The sequence below is a fragment of the Uloborus diversus genome, chromosome 9, assembly GCF_026930045.1.
Source record: "Uloborus diversus isolate 005 chromosome 9, Udiv.v.3.1, whole genome shotgun sequence".
Lineage (NCBI taxonomy): Eukaryota > Metazoa > Arthropoda > Arachnida > Araneae > Uloboridae > Uloborus > Uloborus diversus.
The window spans coordinates 142122925-142143330 of record NC_072739.1 but is presented as its reverse complement, the minus strand read 5'-3'; the positions used below and the strand labels follow the sequence as shown (position 1 = coordinate 142143330).

At 32.5% G+C, this 20406-nt stretch overlaps 1 protein-coding gene across 2 annotated transcripts in view; it reads left to right on the top strand.

Annotated features, from left to right (window-relative positions):
* Positions 1–7373: 7373 nt before the first annotated feature.
* Positions 7374–20406, top strand: part of LOC129229977 (mitochondrial glutamate carrier 1-like) — a 107744-nt gene continuing 94711 nt past the window's right edge. For both annotated transcript variants that reach the window (XR_008581135.1, XM_054864361.1), the window contains exon 1: positions 7374–7578. Coding sequence is in view for 1 of the 2 variants with exons in the window: in XM_054864361.1 (XP_054720336.1) it covers positions 7556–7578 (23 nt within the window). In the remaining variant the exon portion in view is untranslated. The remainder of the gene's footprint in view (positions 7579–20406) is intronic.

Sequence of the window (20406 nt, the reverse complement as noted above, 5' to 3'; positions counted from 1 at the left end):
TCCTGCTACACCATTGGGAAAATATCTGGGCCCGCTCTTCACAAAATGTTGCATCCCATTTTCCGGACTCACAATGATATATCAATATACTTTGGGGTTAAATGGAGTTAGGACATCGCTCATGAGAAAGATTAGGCACTCTTGATACTATTAAACTGTTTCTTCATTCCAAGATTGTCACTTTTGGGGATTAGGAGGTGTCGACGCCCCACCCCCCTCATAAAAAATTTTTTGGACTAATGTCAACTACTATATTTTATCTTAATGAATATTGGCAAGGTCAACACTATTCCGAAACTGTTGACTTTTTTTGTTCAGCATCATTTTTAGTATTTCTTCAGGAGAGAAATCCGACTCCGACTTTGTATGCATATCGTGCGTCAGCATTACGTTAACGTCATATGTTCCTAAGCATGAATCTTGCTTTGTAACCGTGGTTCTGAGCTACACACAGACATCACAGCTTATTTGGACGATATAGTTATGAATCCCCTACTGTATATATGCACAATGGGAGAGGGGAGCATGAGTGTCCTCGGTTCCAGGGCTGGATCTGCGTACCTGCAGACCCCGCGGTGCAAGGGGCCCAGCGTCCCAAGAAATTGGGGGAAAAATTGAAAAAAAAAAAAAAGTTAATTAAATAAATAAAAATAAAAAAATACACAAAGACTTAATTACGTCACACACATACTACTAAGGGAAGAGCCCTACAGATTTTGGGGCACAAAATTTATAGATCCGGTCCTGCTCAGTTCAAAGTAAAATAAAAAACAGAGCCCCTTGTCAAGAAAAAAATTGGGCCTACCAATACAGGACCATCAGAGCTTGAGTTTTCCTTCAATCGGAGACTACCCTCCTTTAAGATTAAACTGTCCAAATAACGGGCCTGATCCCCCCCCCCCACGACTATATGGCCTATTGTGGCAATTGTCCCTGATAAAAAAAAAGTACTTTGTGCTGATTAACTAATACAAATACGACGATCAGCCAGCAGGGGCGGATACAGAAAAATCATTTGGAGGGGGTACGGAAAATTGAATAGCATTCTCCCCCGCCCCACTTTCGATGTTTCATAATAAAGTTTTAATGACTTTATTTCTCCTTTATCTAGGAATCTACTTCGAAGTACATGAATATTTTGCACTAATATACTTTTAATGTGGACCGAAAACATCTTTAATGTTTCAAGCCATTTAAATACTAAACCCAATATAATGTCACCGAGATGCTAGACAATGAGCAGTTTTACTCAGGAACATTTCCCATTAAGATTATAACACAAGGGCAAGGTTATTTAATAAACCCATACCTCACTTGAGTTTTTTAAATTAATTTATAAAGAAAATTTAGAAAATCATAACATATAAGTGTTACTGAAGAATTCAGAAACTATTTTTGTGTGAATTTCAAAACAATTGCTGATTTGTTCTTGAAACCATGATACAGTCGAGATAACATATTGATACTACATGCCGTTTCCATTAAAAATCATGGTTTTTCCAAGAAACTACCATATGGTTTCTTTCATTTTGCATTTTTTATAAGCTGAAAAAGAATCGCAAATAGGTTCCTGGATCAAAATGACTCTTTTAGGCGCGCCTACAAATCAAATAAGAAAAATTAAAAAAATCAAAATAATTATTGATTCCATCAAAGAAGAATTAGTGGACGAATCGCGATATTACGGTCCCTTGAATTCGAAACTAGTGAGTTAAATGTATTCTGCAACTCTGAGCCTCTGACTGCAGTAATACTTCCTTAGCAAGCAAATATGCTGTGTGTGTTTTGTGTTCTTTTTAATTAACTACGTAAAAAATGCAAAAGAAAAGTCAATTAAAATGTAATAAATAATGTAGTGAAATTAATTCATCCTTTGGGGGGGGGGGCAACTTAAAAAAAACCTCAAAACCATTTATTCCTAGAAAGAAAAAAAGTGCGATTTTTCCGTTTATGTCATAGTTAGGAACAACTACCTTAGCGCATTACAGAAGTGGGAAAAGCAGATTCTGTATGTCGAATTTGGAGTTTAGGTTAGGGTTGGAAAAAAAAAAAAAAACGCCAAGAATAATCTTTTCACGGATTAATCGGTAAAATAAATTTAAGTGATTGATATGCTAATTAATGGACGTATCTCAACTCCACATCAAGGAAAACTGATATTCCGTTGAGATTCTTGAGTCATTAAATACAAAATTAATCAAAAAATTTATTTTCCTTTTTTCTTCCCACAATAGGAGAAAACAAATATAAAATATGTATACACAAACCCCAAATAATGAGGAAATTAATAAAATATTTATAAACAAATAAACATTTTATGTTTTAAATATTTATTTAGCGAGACTAATTTTCGTCGTCATGGTTACAAATCGTCTGCATTCAAGGCTTACCTCAAATAGTTTTTGCATAAAGGGTTTTTTTTTGTATAAAATCAAGTATTTTTGGGAAAAACATCTAAAAATACTTAATTCTGGTAAGGATAAAGATATAACATTATACGCTGTAAGTATAATCTTTATGAAATGTGCACGAGTGCAATTTGGTCATATCTTATCTTTATTACCCCATCCTAATTACTAGTTTTTTTTAATGAAAATGCCTCGTTTTACCTAACCTAGAAAACCACTGGTCATGATATGAGTGTGAATTTGTCCTCTACTCCCATTCAATATATAGAAACAAGAAACTCAACGAGTAGGGTCCTATCGCAATTCGTGATTTCAAGAAACATAATTTGAATTCAAGACGTCAAAATTCAAATGAATGGCAGGGGCTTTTTTTTTTTTTTTCAAGTTACAACAAATTATACGTTTTCAAGTAAAATTGAAATCAAAGTTTATGTGTGGTCTTTGTATTACTGTGGGGTCTCTTGACCAGAATGTGCTACGCTGCAAATGCTTGAAAAAAAAATGACAGAATCTTGAAAAAGAGATTAAAGAAACAAAATTTTGAAATCTAAGAAATCATGGCTAAAACTAAAACAAGTGAAAATGTGTGAGGGCTATCAGCTAAAAACGGATAATTATAAATCATGTATTAATTTGAAAAAGAAATTCATATCCTCTCTAATATGCACAATTGAAGGATCCATGAGCAGTGCATGTCTGAAACAATTTCTTTTACTCATCATTTGTCCTAACATAACTGAACCAACACTTATTAGCAATATTAGCAACCAAACTTCAAATGATGAAAATGTTTTTTTTTTTTCCACCACACTTCTAAGATTTATATGAAATGGCTAGATGTAGCTGTTAAAAAATACATAGTAGCTAATTCGAGAGGTTGCAGAAAATTTATAACAATCTGGTAGAAAACATTAAATATACAGACACATAGATTTGATACAAGAACTTTATTTATACCTTCCAAAAATATACGCATAGTAGGTAACAATTCAAATGATCAAATCTTTATTTCTTCATGACTGAAACAGAAATATAACTGTTTAACAAATTGAATTTGATCAAAAGATCCTAATTCAAGGGAAATGGAGCAAGCCTCCAAACAATATGGTAAAAACCTTTTAAAAATTAACCAATTCCTCCTAAAGGAATTGTTATGAGGCATGTTATGTCTTCAGATATTTCCACCCTTTTTTGATGACAAGCAGACAAATTACACAAAATACTTTCAATATTTTGTCCCAATGTTTCGTTAGTTCTACCATTATCCTGCATCACACGTTCTACGTAGGATGCCATTAAAGGTGTCTTAACAAGCTTCTAGGCAAATATCTACAAAAAGGAGGATCCAAGCTTTAAATGCTCCTACTTAAGTCTTCCATTGAGCTTAAAAACTTACTTTCTGAATTTTCATTTAAACTATTTTACAAAAATTATGGGTGCTATTAACAAAGATGGGGTAAGAGATATCAAGACATGAAAGAAACAGGTGATCTAAAGAAGCTCCAAACATCTCTATATGGAGTAAAATTGGGTAACTTTTTCATCAAGGGTGTGTAAAGAGGTTTCAGAAGGCATAAAAATTACCTAACAAATACACAGTAAAAATTAATTTAGGTTAGCTATGCCAATCACTGTAAATTCAAGAGATCAATGAGCCTGAGCCTGTTATCTTTCGCTAACAGCTCAGTTAGCTAAAGCTAACACAGTTCGCTTTTGATCCTCAGATGTGTAGACAAAATACTACATAGTACAGTTAACTCTCAATCACAAAGTCTTGAAGAACCGGCTGTAACCTTTGAGTTACGGGAAGCAACCACAGCCTTCTCAAGAGTTAGGGACCCAATGAAATCTATGAAGTAAAAAAATGTTCGAGTTAGAGTCAACTGCATAACACAAATCAATGAATAATAAAAAGTTAGAATATAAGGAAAAAATTCATGTACACTTGTTATTTGATGATTTTAAAGTTGAATAATTTCCTCCTTGATTACTTATTACAGATTAAAACTCTTGAAATATCACACACATTCATACTTCTGTTGAATCAGTTACTACTCTTCAGGCTCTGACTAAATTGAAAAGCATAAGCAGAGGAAATGACAGCAAATGAAGCCAAATCCCTCTACTATGTGCCATTTAGAGTTTCTGCATCTGCACATGCGAAATACTTCTTGGACTGCGGGGGAAAAAACAACTTAGTTTAAAACTTAAATGCACCAATATTACCATGCATCATAATCATACTGGAATAATACACAATGCATTGTTTTTTCTACTTTTTCAAATATCAAATTGCAGTTGGTTCTCTGTTTAACGACATTCTATTGAATGACTTTTCATAGTCCCAGATACTCCACTGCAGTTTTAGAAGCATTCTATTTAAGTACGATTTTTTTGTGGTCCCCTGAAAGTCGTTAAATAGAGTCAACTGTATTGTATTTCTCATCTATTTCTAATTAAATCATTTATTTAATAGTTTTAATAGGTTAACAAGCTGTTTTTAATAGCTTACTCTGTTTAACTTTTTTCAAACACAAATCAATAAACAATCAAAAGTTAGAACACAAGGGAAAAAGTTCATGTAGGCTTGTGTCATTTGTCAACTTTTAAAGTCTAAAGTTGTATGATGATTTTCTACTCGATTACCTCTACAGATGAAAACCCTTGAAACATTGTACAGATCCATACTTCTGTTGATTCAGTTGTTACTCTTTAGGCTCAGGCTAAACTGAAAAGTACAAGCAGAGGAAATGACTGACAGTAAATGAAGCCAAATCTCTCTACCATGTACCATTCAGTAAGGAATTCAGTTTCTGAAGCTGCACACCCAAAATACTTCTTTAACTGTGGGGGGAAAAAAACAACTTAATTTCAATCTTAAATGCAACAATATTACAATGCATCACAATGGAATAGTACGCAATGCATGAGTTTTCCCTGTTTTCATAAACAAATTATTATATTTCTGTTGTCTATTACACCAGGTTTCTACTTACTCAGATGAACAATATAGAATAGCATCCATAAGGAGAATAATTATAATAAATTAATATGAATTTCTGCCTTCTGTGCATAGAAAAAAAATCAAGAATACCAAATATCAAGCGGGGAAACACTTTGCACACAATGCATTTTAACCTGGAGTGCTTGCAGACATATAAGATAAGCACACCAGTTGTGATCAGTGCTTCAATAGAGGCCACTTCAAGGTTAATACTTTAGAAAATAGGATTCCAGGTCTCCCAATGGATTCAAAAGTGCATCAAACATCATTTACACCTCAATACGAAATATTAAATACATTGTAACATTTTACCAGCATCAAATCATATTATCCACATGCAAGGCGGAGCGAAACAATTTTGTAATAGATTAACTAGGTGCATCAATTTTTAAATACATATTTGATTCTTTAATAATTGAAGCCTCACAAAAACGGGACCAGTAATGCATTGCCATAAAAAGAAAAAAGAAGCCAGGAATATAATACCAACATTACAGTGCAACAAGAATAACACACAGTAAAAGAGCTATAAAAACATTATTGAAAAGATATTACATGAAGTAATTAGCATTAAGTATAAAATAATAACCCATAGCTATTTTAATTGCCTGTTGAGCTGTAGGAGCTCTTAGTATAAAAAATGGCAGTTAATGCAATAAATGTATCATCAAACAGAAAGCTGCATTTATGTTGATTAAAAATACACCAAATCGAGGTCCCAAAAACAACAGAAATCTTTGGTGACTAAATACGGTTCATAAAACCAATCATCGGCAAACTTAGGCTCCATTTTGAGCAATGCAGTTATTTATAACCTTATAAAACAGCTAATATATGCAACGTAGTATTATTTTTTAAAGAGGAAGCAACTTGTAAGAAAATTAGAGTAAATTTCTTACATGTCAGTTCGGTGTACTGGTCAACACACAAAACTTATACTCACTTGGATTTCCTTTCATTTTTGTCTTCTTTCCTTTTTTTTTGGTACTCTCGCCCGCCAAAAACATTGGTGTATTTTAATTTGTTCAAATGAAGAAAACTTCGCCCTACTTCAAAAATCATTTCTCCATAATTACTATAATTAGATCATTAAAATACTATCCATATGGGAATTGGGAATGAATGCTGAGAAAAGCACGAGCACAAGGCGCAGCAGTTGTTGCCAAAAAACAAAGCGAGCGTGATCGCCAAATATCGAGAACGTCTCAAACCACGCCAAGTTACTTCAAAGGTTGCTAGAAAAATCGAGGAGTAGCAGACACTTCCAATTAAAAAATACCTAGAGCAAAAGGAAATGGGAAATTTTTAGGTTTTTCAAATTTATAGTGAGAAATCAGAAATTTTTTGATTAAAGTAAGTAGTAAATAATAAATTTAAATGTGTTCGGATGTTTTTTGCAACTCGTATCATTTTCAATTTATGGATGTACCGTTTCCGAAAAAATATTTAAGCTATTAATTTTAGATATGACAGTTTCTGAACCTGAAACTTAACTGTTAAAAAAGTTGCTGATCAAAAGTGGCCACACTTCACACTTGAACGTTAACTTCCACCAGGGTTGCCAGACGTAGTATTTTTGATACTACGGTAGTATTTTTTCGCCCCAAATTAGGGGCGTAGTATTTTTTGTAGTATTTCGCAAATAAATGGTTTATGTGTGATTTTTTTTTATTTCGAAAAAAAAAAGAGACAAAACAAATAACAAAGTTCAAATTTTTAAAAACAAAGCAGAAATGTTGCCAATTTGAAGAAAAGAGCAGTAAAACAGGTAAAAATGAAGTGGAACAAGAAAAATGAAACAAATAAATATATATATCTATCAGTGTTAAGATTCATATACATATATGTATTTGGTAATATTGTAGTTTTATAAAATGTAATGTAGATGGCGCCAAATGTAGTATTTTTCTGCTTCAAAAATCTGGCAACCCTGACTTCCACTTCCATTTTACTTCCAGCCGTTCATTTAATTTCTGTATTTTGATACGGCAAGCCGTGCACTGCAGTGGGCGCAGTTCTGTTGCCTCAGTTTTCACTTAATTGTCAAGTATTGTCGCAAAAGTTGCAGCATTAAAGATCTACTGATTTCAAAACTTCTTTTGTGTTTTATAAATTGTTAAACTGAGCTTCATTTTGAGTTACAATGGTTGCTAAGACCGAATTCCCGTAAGTAGCTGAAATTTAACGATTTTTTATGTGTCATTTATCTGTTTTTCTCTCTTTTGCTGCCTGGCCATGTTATGCTAACAATGTTAAATAAGATTTTAAGAACCCATTTTAAGTGAAATGATGAAATGAATGGAGTATGTTAATAAATAATTGGCTCATTTATTCAAAATAATCATGGAAGCTTAAAAATATTTCCTATTGCAATTTTCTTACTTTACTGTGCCAATCAATTGTTATTCTTCTGTATTCAAAACAATGTGTTAGTAATTTCATATCTACTGAAAATTCTATTCCTACATCTTGTTGGGATGGAAATAAAATACCTTACCTTATTCAGGAAGTAATGGTCGACATTTGCCAACGTTATTTTTTGCTTTTCATTTAGAGCAAGAAAACCATAATTCATTAACAAAATTAAATCACCAACTATTAACTAACTGTTTATTGTTTGAAGTACAAATCACATCTGACAGAGCATATCATGTAGTGTTTCCATCAGACCAAAAAACAAGTGACAGGGTGTTTCCAGATAAAAGTTTTTTTATTTCAATTAATAGAGCACTTTTGATTGGAAATTTTGTAATAGAAATTGTCTTGATTAAACTGGAATTCAGTAAAAAAGGATTTAAACTACTTGAGGTTCTATTGCATAGCAAAATGAAATACAATAAAGTAAAATGTTTCCAGCTTTTTTTACCCCAAGACAATTTTTGGGCTTTGTCCATATACTTAAAATATGCTACAAGTACCCGACATTTCCTAAAGAAAGACAAAAAACTAACCCGCATTTTTTTAAAAACCCAGCTTTAGTTAGTTTTTTTTTGGGTTTTATTTAAAAAAACCCTGGGTCCGTGGACTTTTTTAAAAAAACCAGGTTTTGCCAACCCTGCTGCAATGGAGTCCCGATTCGGGTCTGGGTCCCCTGCGATGGGCTGCCTCAAGTCCTATAATTTTATGTTTCCTTTCGATGATGTAGAGCATATTGGGGGAAACAATGCTTTTCTGGAGGACTGTGGAAACTGCTATCAGAAAATTGAATGCGGATTAGACATTATGTCAGAAGCACTGAGTAGAAAGAAGGAAGAAATGTTCTACAGCAGGGATTCCTAAACTTTTCCGACCTGTACACCCTTTGAAGAATTGTAATTTTTTCACGGCATCCTCGTTTATTATTACGTACATATTGTACAGAGATGGAACTTCCAATTGGGGGTGGGGGGGGGGGCAAAGAAAAGCTCACTAAAAGCCATCTGACTTTTAGCAGCAGCAAAAAAAAAAAGGGGGGTGGGGAAGTACAAAATTTTGCTAGGGTTGGCTTTGAGAATTTTGAAGCTGATACGTAGAAATTGATGTAAATCATTGAAGAAATTGATGTATCAACTTAACTCGCATTTTTCTTATGAATTTTGTACACAATAATTTTTCCCAAAGAGATATTTGGGCAGTTCTAAAAAGGTGGGAACAAAAAAGTTAACTTTGTGCAATTTCAAAAATTTTCAAATTTGACATCAATTTTGCTTTTATTCTATAGTATGCATACCTAGAACACAATATATGAACATGAAAAGACAGCAGGTATTTGTAAAAATTGTTAATTAGTAGAGACGTACCGAGTACTCGGTAACTACTCGGTACTCGGCCTACTCTGCCAATTTGCCGAGTACTCGGCCAAATTCTGATCAGATACTTGGCCAATACCGAGTAGTTGCAAAAAATGGAATATTGTCCAAGACAGATACTAAAATTTATAAAAAAAAAGAGCAAGCATTATATTCTGCAATCATTTACAATTAAAATGTATGAGTAAAATTTGAATTTTGAGAATAATGAAGTTTGTAATGCTTTAATGGAATAAATCTTTATTTTAATGTCCCCCAAAGTTAATTAAACTTGTTTATTAAAAATTACGCTAAAAAGGTAAGTATAGAAAATATGGAATTTTTATATTAAAAATGGATTTTTTTGCTACAAACAAAAATTAGTAATAAAAATGTAAAAATACCTTTGCTTAAAAAATAAAAGGAAATAAAACAATGTTAAAAGCACAATGCAGGAACTCTGCAGACACGTGTTTTGGCATTACAAGGAATTCCTTTTTCAATGCCCAAAATGGGAGCTCGTAGATTTAAAGGCATCCGACAAAAGTCCGATTTTTTTGTCGAATGTCTTTACATTCTTTAGCTCACATGTTATGCACTGCAAAAAATGTTCCTTGTACTGAGGGGGGGGGGGGGCGAAACGTGTGTCTGCAGTGTTCCTGCACATCTGTTATATCTGCTTTTAAAAATTATTTATGTTTGGCGGACTAGAACTATAATTGATTGGTATACAGTGAAACCCCTCCTAACGGACACTCCTCTTATGCGGACAATTTTTAATTCCCCAGTTTCAATGAAAATAACATTATTAAACCCCTGTAATGCAGACACCTCTATATTGCAGACAAAAAAATTTGTCCCGTTAGTGTCCACATTAGAGGGATTTTACTGTAATTTCTTTAAATTCCAAGTTGATTAATCATACCTTTTATTTATTTATTTTTAATTTTAAAAATAATTTTTTTGTAAAATTTTTGACACAAAAAATATTGTATATATAATGCGTAATTAAATTTCAACAGGAATTTAGTTTTAAAAACTATTATATAGGCAAGGATGTCTATACTACTATTCCAATAAGTTCAAAATTCATCACATGTGTGTCGGTGGTTCTTCAATTCTTACTTGGTAACTCGGCCGAGTAGTGAAAGACCGAGTACTCGGTACTCGGCCGAGTAGTGAAAGGCCGAGTACTCGGTACTCGGCTACTCGGCCAAAGTGCTACTCGGTACGTCTCTATTAATTAGCAAATTAAATCAGCAGTCTGTAGGTAACAGATTTTGGACATTGTTGTCCTGTAGGTAACGGATTTTGGACATCACCATTTGGATTTCACCATTTTTGACAATTGTTAATCTGATTTTTAACTTTTCCAATGAAAATTTTATTTACTACTTTTTGAATTTTGCAATTTAATAGTAAAGAGGATATTAATCAAATACTTTAATGGCTATACATACTGCTCTTTACATATAATAAAGTTTTGGAATGATTTTGAAAAAGTTGATGAAAGATAAAAAAAAGCTTCAAATTAAAAATTAATACTAATGTAAAAAGTGACATCAGTTTATAAATGAATATTTTTGTTAATGTCATAAAAATTAAAACGATGTCTAAAAATAATTATTGAAAAAAGAAATTCGTATTTCTATTTGGAGATCGATAAATTATGTTTCGAAAAGAAATAGAAAAAAAAATTTCTAAAATAATAAAAGCGGGGGGAGGGGGGGGGGAATTGCTAGTGCAGGTGATAAAGTTGCCAAAACTTGTGCACTGACGAAAAACTACATTTGTCAAACTGGATTTCCCCTCTGGTAACCTTTAGCTTATCGTACACTGTGTTGTCGCCAACGGAGTTTGCTTGGCGATTTTGGCGCAAAATGGCATTTGTTCGATCATAACAAGCCATGCTTCTACTGTAATTTATGTATTGTTCAATGTGTAACGTATTAATTATGCAAAATACCGATGGATTAAGGAAGATAACATCATAATAACCTTTTTTATTGAGGTTAGAAGACTGTGGATGATCAAAAATTATGAAGAAACGGACAGAATTATCGGCGTCAAGATCGTAACGCCATTTGGACATCTCACATGTATGTTTAAGAAAAATTATTTTTCTTCTAAGATACTGCATAAAAGCTTATGAAAACACTTTTAAACAATTAAAAATTGATTCTCAGGATCGATAAATACCTTTAAAACGAAAACATCATATACTTAGTTCTCAAATAATAGCATTGTAAAGATCGCAACTTTTGGACATACATCAAATTTCAAACTTACTTTTTTCTAAAATCGTTTACAAAGTAAATAATCTGTCTTTACTTTTGTTATTTGTAAAATATTAACAAAAAGTTATTCAGTGTAAGATTCATACCTTTAATTTTTTTTTGAAACGTATGGAAATAATTAAAAAATTTTTTTTTTAATGGTACATTTGCTCAGTTAACGTTTTGGTATGTCCAAAATTGTGCCTTTTAGCAAAGAAAATATTTTTTTAAGGGCATTTGAAGAGCAATTTTTCCATAATTTATGTCAATTCTTGTCTCTATACAGTATTATAATTTAACTCAAAAATTTTTGAGTTAATTAAAATGAAAGTTATGTGGTGTTGAAGCTTCAAAGTTGAGGTCTGTGTTTGCTCCCACCTTTTGAGAACTGCCTATTTAGACATGAATTGGACTTACATTATTTACTCCGAAGTATTTTGAGGTGTCACAAGCACTTGGTAGTAATTTCATTGAACAAGTGTAGCTTGTTTAAGTAAAACAATTGATTTACTAATTGTTTTAGTTTAGAGACGTACCGAGTATCACTTTGGCCGAGTACCAAGTACTCGGCCTTTCACTACTCGGCCGAGTTAACAAGTACCAATTATGTTTTAAGAAGAACCACTGACGCACAGGTGATCAATTTTGAACTTATTGGAATAGTAGTATAGACCTCTTTGTCCATATAAAAGTTTTTAAAACTAAATTTCTGCTGAAATTTAAATGTGCATTATTTAAAAAATTTTGTTTACGTCAAAAATTTTACAAAAAAATTATTCTTAAAATTAAAAATAAATAAATAAATAAAAGGTATGATTGATCAAGTTGGAATTAAGACAAACTATACCAATCTATTTTAGTTCTAGTCGCCAAACATAAATAATTTTTAAAAGCTTATAAAGCAAATGTGCAGGAACACTGCACACACGTATTTCTGCGTTACAAGGAACATCTTTATCAGTGCATAAAATGTAAGCTAAAGAATGTTAAGACATTCAACAAAAAAATCTGACTTTTGTCGGATGCCTTTAAATCTACAAGCTCACATTTTGTGCATTGAAAAGGAATTTCCTGTAACACCAAAACATGTGTCTGCAGTGTTCCTGCATTATGCTTTTAACGTTGTTTTATTTCCCTTTTTTTTAAGCAAAGGAATTTTTATATTTCTTATAACTAATTTTTGTTTGTAGCAAAAATCTATTTTTTATGTAAAAATTCCATACTTTTTCGCACAATTTTTAATAAATAAGTTTTATTAACTTTGGGGTTAGCGTTTTTTTATAAATTTTAATACTATCTGTCTTGGACAGTATTCAATTTTTTGCAACTACTCGGTATTGGCCGAGTATCGGATCAAAATTTGGCCGAGTACCGAGTACTCAGCAAATTGGCCGAATATGCCGAGTACCAAGTAGTTACCGAGTACTCTGTACTTTAGTTAAGCAAGCCATACTTGTTCAATGAAATAATACATAAACTAAAAGTTACTGCTTGTGCTAAATAATGTTCATAAACAGATATTCAAAGTAAAACAAATTCTGAAAATTTTGACATTTCACCTTTTTTTTTATAACTTCTAATTTTGGTTTCTGAATTGGAAAAAAAAAGAATCATAAAAGGGAGGGGGGAGCCACATTGCCAACACTGATATTGAACAATATGGACGCTTTGTAGCACCCCTTACCCTTCCTTGCTGTTTCCACATTGAAAATTCCTGTTCTACGGGATCGTTAGCTAAAAAGTGATGATTTTTTACCTCTGCTACACAGCTAGCTCCATAACAAATACACTACATACTTGCTGCTCTCTGAGCTTACTTGTGTTGTATCTTTTAAGATTGAAATATTGTTGAAATCAATTGTATTTTCATAAACATCATTAATTTCTCAAAAAGAAGAGATCCAGGATCCAGGGGTAGAAGTAGTCCTGTATATCCTATATTTCCTATATTTTCAAAAAAAGCATCAAAAGTGTCCTGTATTTCCTATATTTTTGCCAATTGTCCTATATGTCCTATATTCCCATAGTTTGTTATAATGATTTATAGAAAATGACCATTGAAAAGCCTTTAGGTTACTTGATTTGCACTTTATCTCACAAGTTGATAAAAGATAATTCAAGACTGCATAAAAACAAGATACATAAGTTTTTTTTTTTTTTTGAAATATCTGCCGGAACCCGCCTGTTTAAATTTTGTTGTAAGTGTCGAGTATTTTTGACAAAATTTAAAAATTGTTTTAAGAGAAAGCTTCAGTTACCCATATTTGATGACAAGCTCTCCAAACTTTTGATAAAGCACTTTGTTAATGAATCTTCATTAACAACAAAATGTGGTGAAGATTCAGCCATTATTGACAAAAAAATAAATAAAATTAATTAATACTTATTTAAATGTAGGTAATTATGAAAAAAAATAGAGAGAGAGAGATTAATATAAAAATGTTTGTGGAATGGGGATTTGATGTACTTGGCAAAAGATGAAATGCAGAAAAATGTTTGGCAAAAGCTTTTCCAAAGTATAAATAATCAATGATTGTAAATAGTTGTATTAAATGTAAATACATTTTAGGTTGTTTAAATTTATTTTCAAATATTTTTGTATATAAGTAAAGTTATTTTCTTATTACATTATTCCAATGATATTCAAGTATCATTTTTATTTGAGTTTTTAAACTATATGCAGTATGATTCATTGAAATCATTGATAATAATTGATGCAAAAATAATTAGAAAAAATAAACTATGTATTGTTTATTTTTTCACATCAAAATCATTCATAAAACATGTCCTATATTTGTCCTATATTTTTCGTGGAAAATGTCCTATATATTACAAGTCAACCACTTCTACCCCTGAGGATCCAAATAAATCTGTCTATGTAATTTCTGGTGAAACTTGTTTTAATTTTAATTTTTCAAAAACTATAGGTATGTTCTTTACTATTTCTCACAACATTTTTTTTTTCTGAGAAAGTTGTAGGCATTTCTGCAGAAATTAAAAATTTAATATTTATCCAGGCTAGAATTCATTCTTGTTTCACATGTATTTTTTTAATAAATATGCATTCTAAGTTTTTCGAACTGGTTGTTGATTGTCATACCAAATAGTTGTCTGGTATGACATTTGAATTAGGGTCTGGTTGGTTAAAGTGCCGTAAAAAAAACCTAACTTTTTTAATGCTCAACACACTTCGTTCTTTTAAAGAAACTGATTTGACTGTAGTAAATTACAATTTTGTGTTTTGCATAGGCGTCGGAACCGGGGGAGCTGAGGGAGCTTGAGCTCCCCCTGGAATATTTCAGACCGGCTTAGCTCCCCCCGGAAAATTCTTACGCTGCTGCTTTTTGCCGTGCATTGTTTACCTCCAACCTGATTTCAAAAATGTGATCTGCCTTTTTTGGGAATTTCTACCCAATGAGCAACAAAAGCAGTGAGCAGACGGAGTGGTCAGTGCACTTGAATTCACCTTCACCTTTTTTTCACTGTTTAAACACTCATGATTGCTGAAATGCGGGGAAAAGTGGACTCTACTCCGCGGCCTGCGAAAATCAGTACCAGTCACAGTCAGAAGCGTAGCATAACCAAACTTTTTTTTGGGTAAAACCGAACATTTTTTAACGAAAAGAAAGTATTCAGTGTTTAGTACAAATCTATGACAAGCGTCAGTCAAGTAAAAAATGAATACGTAAATAAACATAACTTCATAGGGGCTGCGGCATTTTTAAATTTCTTTTTTTTCTTTTTTTTTTTGTAAAAATATCATCATGAAAATAGTGATTAAGTAGAGAAAAATATATGTGCCACCAAAATACATTTTAATTAGAGAAAAAGTTGAAATAGAGTAAGGCGAGATTAAAAAATGTCATGACTAGTCACACCACTACTAGTGTGCTAGTTCTAAGTGTTTAAACGCAAAAGGCGAAATCAAACGCAAATTTTATAGCGATGTTCTGGAGACATGACATCCAAAACAAAAGAAAGTGTAAAAACTAAGATAAGTCTAAACTACCGAAAAACTCAAAATGTTAAAAGTTTTTTTTTTTTTTTTTTGACGGGGGCCGCAAACACTTGTATTTCAAACAAATAAAAATATAAGGCTAGAAATTGAAAATTTCATTATGGAAAAATCAAAACACTCAAATAATTTTGGAAATGAATAGCAGCTGAAAGCGAAGACACATTGACTTGGTTGGATAAAGCAGCGTGCTAATGAGGGAAAGGGTGGGAGTTCAAATCTGGGCCGAAAAATATCGTTTTAATCGGTTTTTGTTTTTCATCAGAATTTTAATCCAAGTTTCCACTAATATGCAAAATTCTAAGCTGTATATCTGTTGTTGTTAAAATCAGGAAACAAAACATTGATTTTAAGAGGGTAAATCGAAGTTTGACTTTGCAGAAGGATAAATTTCAATTTATTTTGCTGCTTTACTACGCATTGCTTTGGTCTATAGCATCTCGAGGTTGCATTGAAATCAGAAAATTCTTCCTCTGAACTCGAATGCTTCGCGTGGGTCAACTAGTCATCTAAAATTGCGTTTCTGGAATTTCATTATCGGAAAATTGCTGAAGACGGATCCCGAACCTCTCCTCCCAGTAACATAGCCAACTATCATCTAAAACTGCGTTTTGACAACTAACTTCGAAAATTTTATTAATGAGCTTCAGCCTCCCCCCCCCTCCACCTCCGCCAATATAATTTAAAATAATCTTAAATTTCGTTCAAGGTCTTACCTTTCAAATAATTACTGGGGTAAAGCACTCGAAAACTCACCCCTAACATCATTAAAAGTCAAATAAAATTGTTTTTGGAGCTCCAATTTGGAAAATTTTCCAGTCTTCATAACGATATCAAAGATGGCACACAGCTGCGTTTCTTAGATTGTTCATTTTCGACAAATTTCTGGGAGGGGGGCCCCGGATTTCTCCTCTAATTAACATCTCCGAATAATGTCTAAAACTGCGTTTTCAGAACAACAATTTTGAAAAATTTGCAGGAAGAATCCTAAAATACCAACCTCCTTAACGTAATTAGAGAAAAAATATAAAATTTTTCAAGTTTCAATTTCGAAAAATGCCGAGGAAAACGCTACCAGGCCACTTTTCAACCCTAGCATTAACAAAGATCATCTAGAATACATTTTTAAGACCACACAAATTAGAAAAAACATCCTATTCTTTATTTTGGGGCTAATTTCTTTATAATTCTGGAACAAAAGATTAAGTGTCTAGCAAGCTCGGAGTGATGAGTCAGTTTGGCATCAGTGGCGGCGCTAGGCCTAGCGCAGATAGGGCCTCGCAAAATTCTCAGAAGTTATAAGAAATTTTTATGTTTTCAATTGAAGCTCTTATTGAAGACAACAGATATAAAAGTAATCAAAATAGTGCGTGAAGGGGAAACTGCACTGAGCCAGCCTTAGCAAATGCGGACACCGATTGGAGAATTCTGTCGGGGCCTTATACAAAATGATTGTACAAATTTGAGCAGTGCCTGATCGTCGATTTTCCCAACACGCGCAAAGATTTGAAACTGTTGCAATGATCCGACTTCCTTCAAGTTTCTACATCACGTTTTATTTATTTTAGTTTTTTGAAAGAAATTAATGCGTGAAATTTCTTTTGTATATATATAATTAAAAGTATTCAATAGTTACAGCCTATTAATCAGCTAGCTCTACTACCCCACCACCCGTCCTATTTCTTCTCTTTTCCCCAGTTCGTCTAAGAATAAGAAAATATTCAAAATGCTGCACCTCCGAACTCCTCCCCCCCCCACATACGCATACCCACCGAAAGCATTATGGAGCATCTGAAATTTCGCATCCAGATCTTCAATTTCGCGATATTTCCAGCTGCAAGACCCCAAATACCCAACAACATCGAAAATCGCTTAAAATTGCGTTTTTGGAGCTTTAATTTCAAAAATTACTGAGCCTAATGTTACAAAATATGGCCTTTTAATCGCATTTTTAAGGCTTGAATTTCAGAAAATATTCGGGCAAGGGTCCTCATACCGCGTTTTTTTTTTTTAATCATAAGCAATTAGGTTTTTTAAACTACACTAACAAAAAGTTTAAGTGGAATGGCTCCTGAACATAAAATATTGCTTAAGTTTTTAGGACCATAATTTTCAAAAATTTTCCAGGGAAGAGCTCCCAGAACCTCCTTTCCGTAAAATCTTGAAAGTTTGTCTGAAATTGTTTTTGAAACTTCAATTTTGAGAACTTGCAGGGGGGCGAAGGAATTAATTTCGACCTATTAAAAAAAAAGAATCGATTGGGGACAGAGTCTGACCCTAGAGTCAATAAATATTGCCTATAAATGTGTTTTTAAGGCTTCAATTTCTAGAAATTTCCGCTGAGACCCCTGTACCTTTTTCCCCCTAACATCAGCAAAGAAAGCCTAAAATGGCGTTTTTAAACTACAAATTTCAAAATTTTCCGGGGGAGAGCCCCCGGACCCCCCCTTTCTATTGGGTCATTTTTTTCACCTTCGATATATCATCCCCTCTCCCTATTACCAAAAACACTTCTTTTTGATTGCGCTGCTAGTCACGAAATGTTTTTATTACAGCAATTAAGAAATGAGTTGGTAATTCTAAGTGCTAATAGTTAGTATAAAAATGAATTCCATGAATTCAATTATTTGTCTGAGAATATTTTATGTTTAATAGGGCCTCGCAAAACTGCATCGCACACGTGTACTTTTGCTCTCGCGCCGCCACTGTTTGGCATTTAAATATGAATAGCATGGGTGCTCCAGACATAACTAAAAAAGATTGCTAAGATTGTTTATACTTGTTCAAATAATTTCAACTTTCCAAAAACTTATCTCATTTTAAGTTATCTGACCCCTCAGATTATACTTTACGAAGTTACAATTATTCTTGTTTTTTTGCTTTCTAAATTACGGTTTTTTCGTCACTTACAGATACATTTTCATGACAAAATTGTTACTTTTCATCTGCTATTGCATAAAAAAACCCCAACAATATTATTATACTAATATTTTATAGTTTCTATCAAAGACTATTACAAAAACTTATCTGAACAATATAATATATAACGAACACTTCATTTTAACACATTTTCAACGTTCTGTTTCTCCGCCCTCCTGTTTTATCTATTCGCCTTTTTCTAGTTCTCAGAAAATAAGAAATTCTTCTAAATGCTACGCTGTCGAAGCCTCCCCTTTCCTCCAAAATTATTACAGAGCACCTCAAATTTTGTTTTCAAGGCTCCGATTCCTTCAAAATTATCGGAAGAGAGTCCCTGCATACCTTGCCATCCAACAACATGGGAGATTATGTAATGTTCCGTTTTTGGGACTTCAATTTAAAAAAATTGCTGGGCCCTTAAGAGCCATTAATTTGAAATTCAGACAAAAAACGGAAATTTTGTCAGTGACCATTTTTGATTTTCCTAATTTTTTTATATCTCAAAGTAGGCCATAAGAAGTAAACATTCTGAAATTTTTACCTTTCCAAAAAATTTTTTTCGCTCGTTAAAAATTCCCAAAGTTTGACGTTTTGCAGCGCTTTTTAGAAAAATTCTAAAAGTCGCAATTCAGTGCGCTTTAGCTCTTTACAGAAACACCACCCCACGGTTATGTTTATATTTATTGGTTGTACTGTATCTAGTAATGACGACTTCATAGTTATTTTGGTTGGGGGTTGTTGCTTTCTTCAGATAAGGGGTCGCAAAGTATGGATTTTATCAGTTTTCGCGCAAGTTGAACCTGCGTTATTTCCCCCAAAAAGCCACTCCCCGAAAAAAATGTAACATATACTGAAAATTTATACTATGAAGAGAGTAAATGACACAAAATTTGTTTGAGGTTTAATTTTTTTTAGGAGAAAAATGCCCTGATATATTTCAAATTATCAAAAATTGTGCTTTTTTGATCACAATTAACTCAAAACAGCATCACTAAGAAAAAAAACCTTTTATATATTATGGTACCTGGCTATGTGTAAAACATCATGAAAAAGAAAGCACCATGGGATCTCTTCTTGTTTTCCAGAAAATAACTTTTTTTGTAGCTCATTTTATGCGTTTTCTCGTACGTAAAACGTGTGTCCAGTATGCAGATTAGATCTTCTGAAACTTTAAGGATGTAGTAAGAATGTATATATGTGTGTACAGAGAAAGAAAAAGACTAGTAATACTTTATTTTTCTGATTTTTACAAATTGATGTTATTTTAATTGCAGGTAATTCAGAAAACGATAAATCGATATATATATATATATATATATATATATATATATATATATATATATATATATATATATATATATATAGTACATGTATATATTTATATATGCATATATATATATACATATATATAGATTTATCGTATCAATCCCAAAATAATTCTTTCTTATTTATGTCCGTAGCAATGGAAGAAATATCATGAACAATATCTGTTTCACTTTCCTCTAAATGCCTTTTTTCTATGTCATCTTCAAATACGTACCTCTAAAAGGCTGTCGGTTCTTGATAAATCAGTATTATCCGCTTTTTTTTTCCTTTGTACATCGGTTAAAAGCAGCTTCAATTTGACTTTTTGTCAGATATTCGTTCGGTTGGAATATTTTTATGTCTTCAATCATCTCTATTCTCATTGCATGTTCTGCAACAAAAGAGAAAACAAAGAAGAAAACATTTTGGAAATCTCATGTGAGGGGTGGGCTCTCCCAACTCGTAAAAGTACACAATTTTCATTGAAACAAATAGAATTTCTTTATGAAAAGTTCCTTTATGGTAAAAAACCGGCAGAAAACAGACGTCCGACCAAGTAGAACATGCAATGAGAACAGAGATGATTGAAGACATAAAAATATCCCAACCGAACGAATATCTGACAAAAAGTCAAATTCAAACTGTTTTTAGCTGATATCCCAAGCAAGAAAAAGCGAATAATACTGATTTATCAAGAACTGACAGCCTTTTA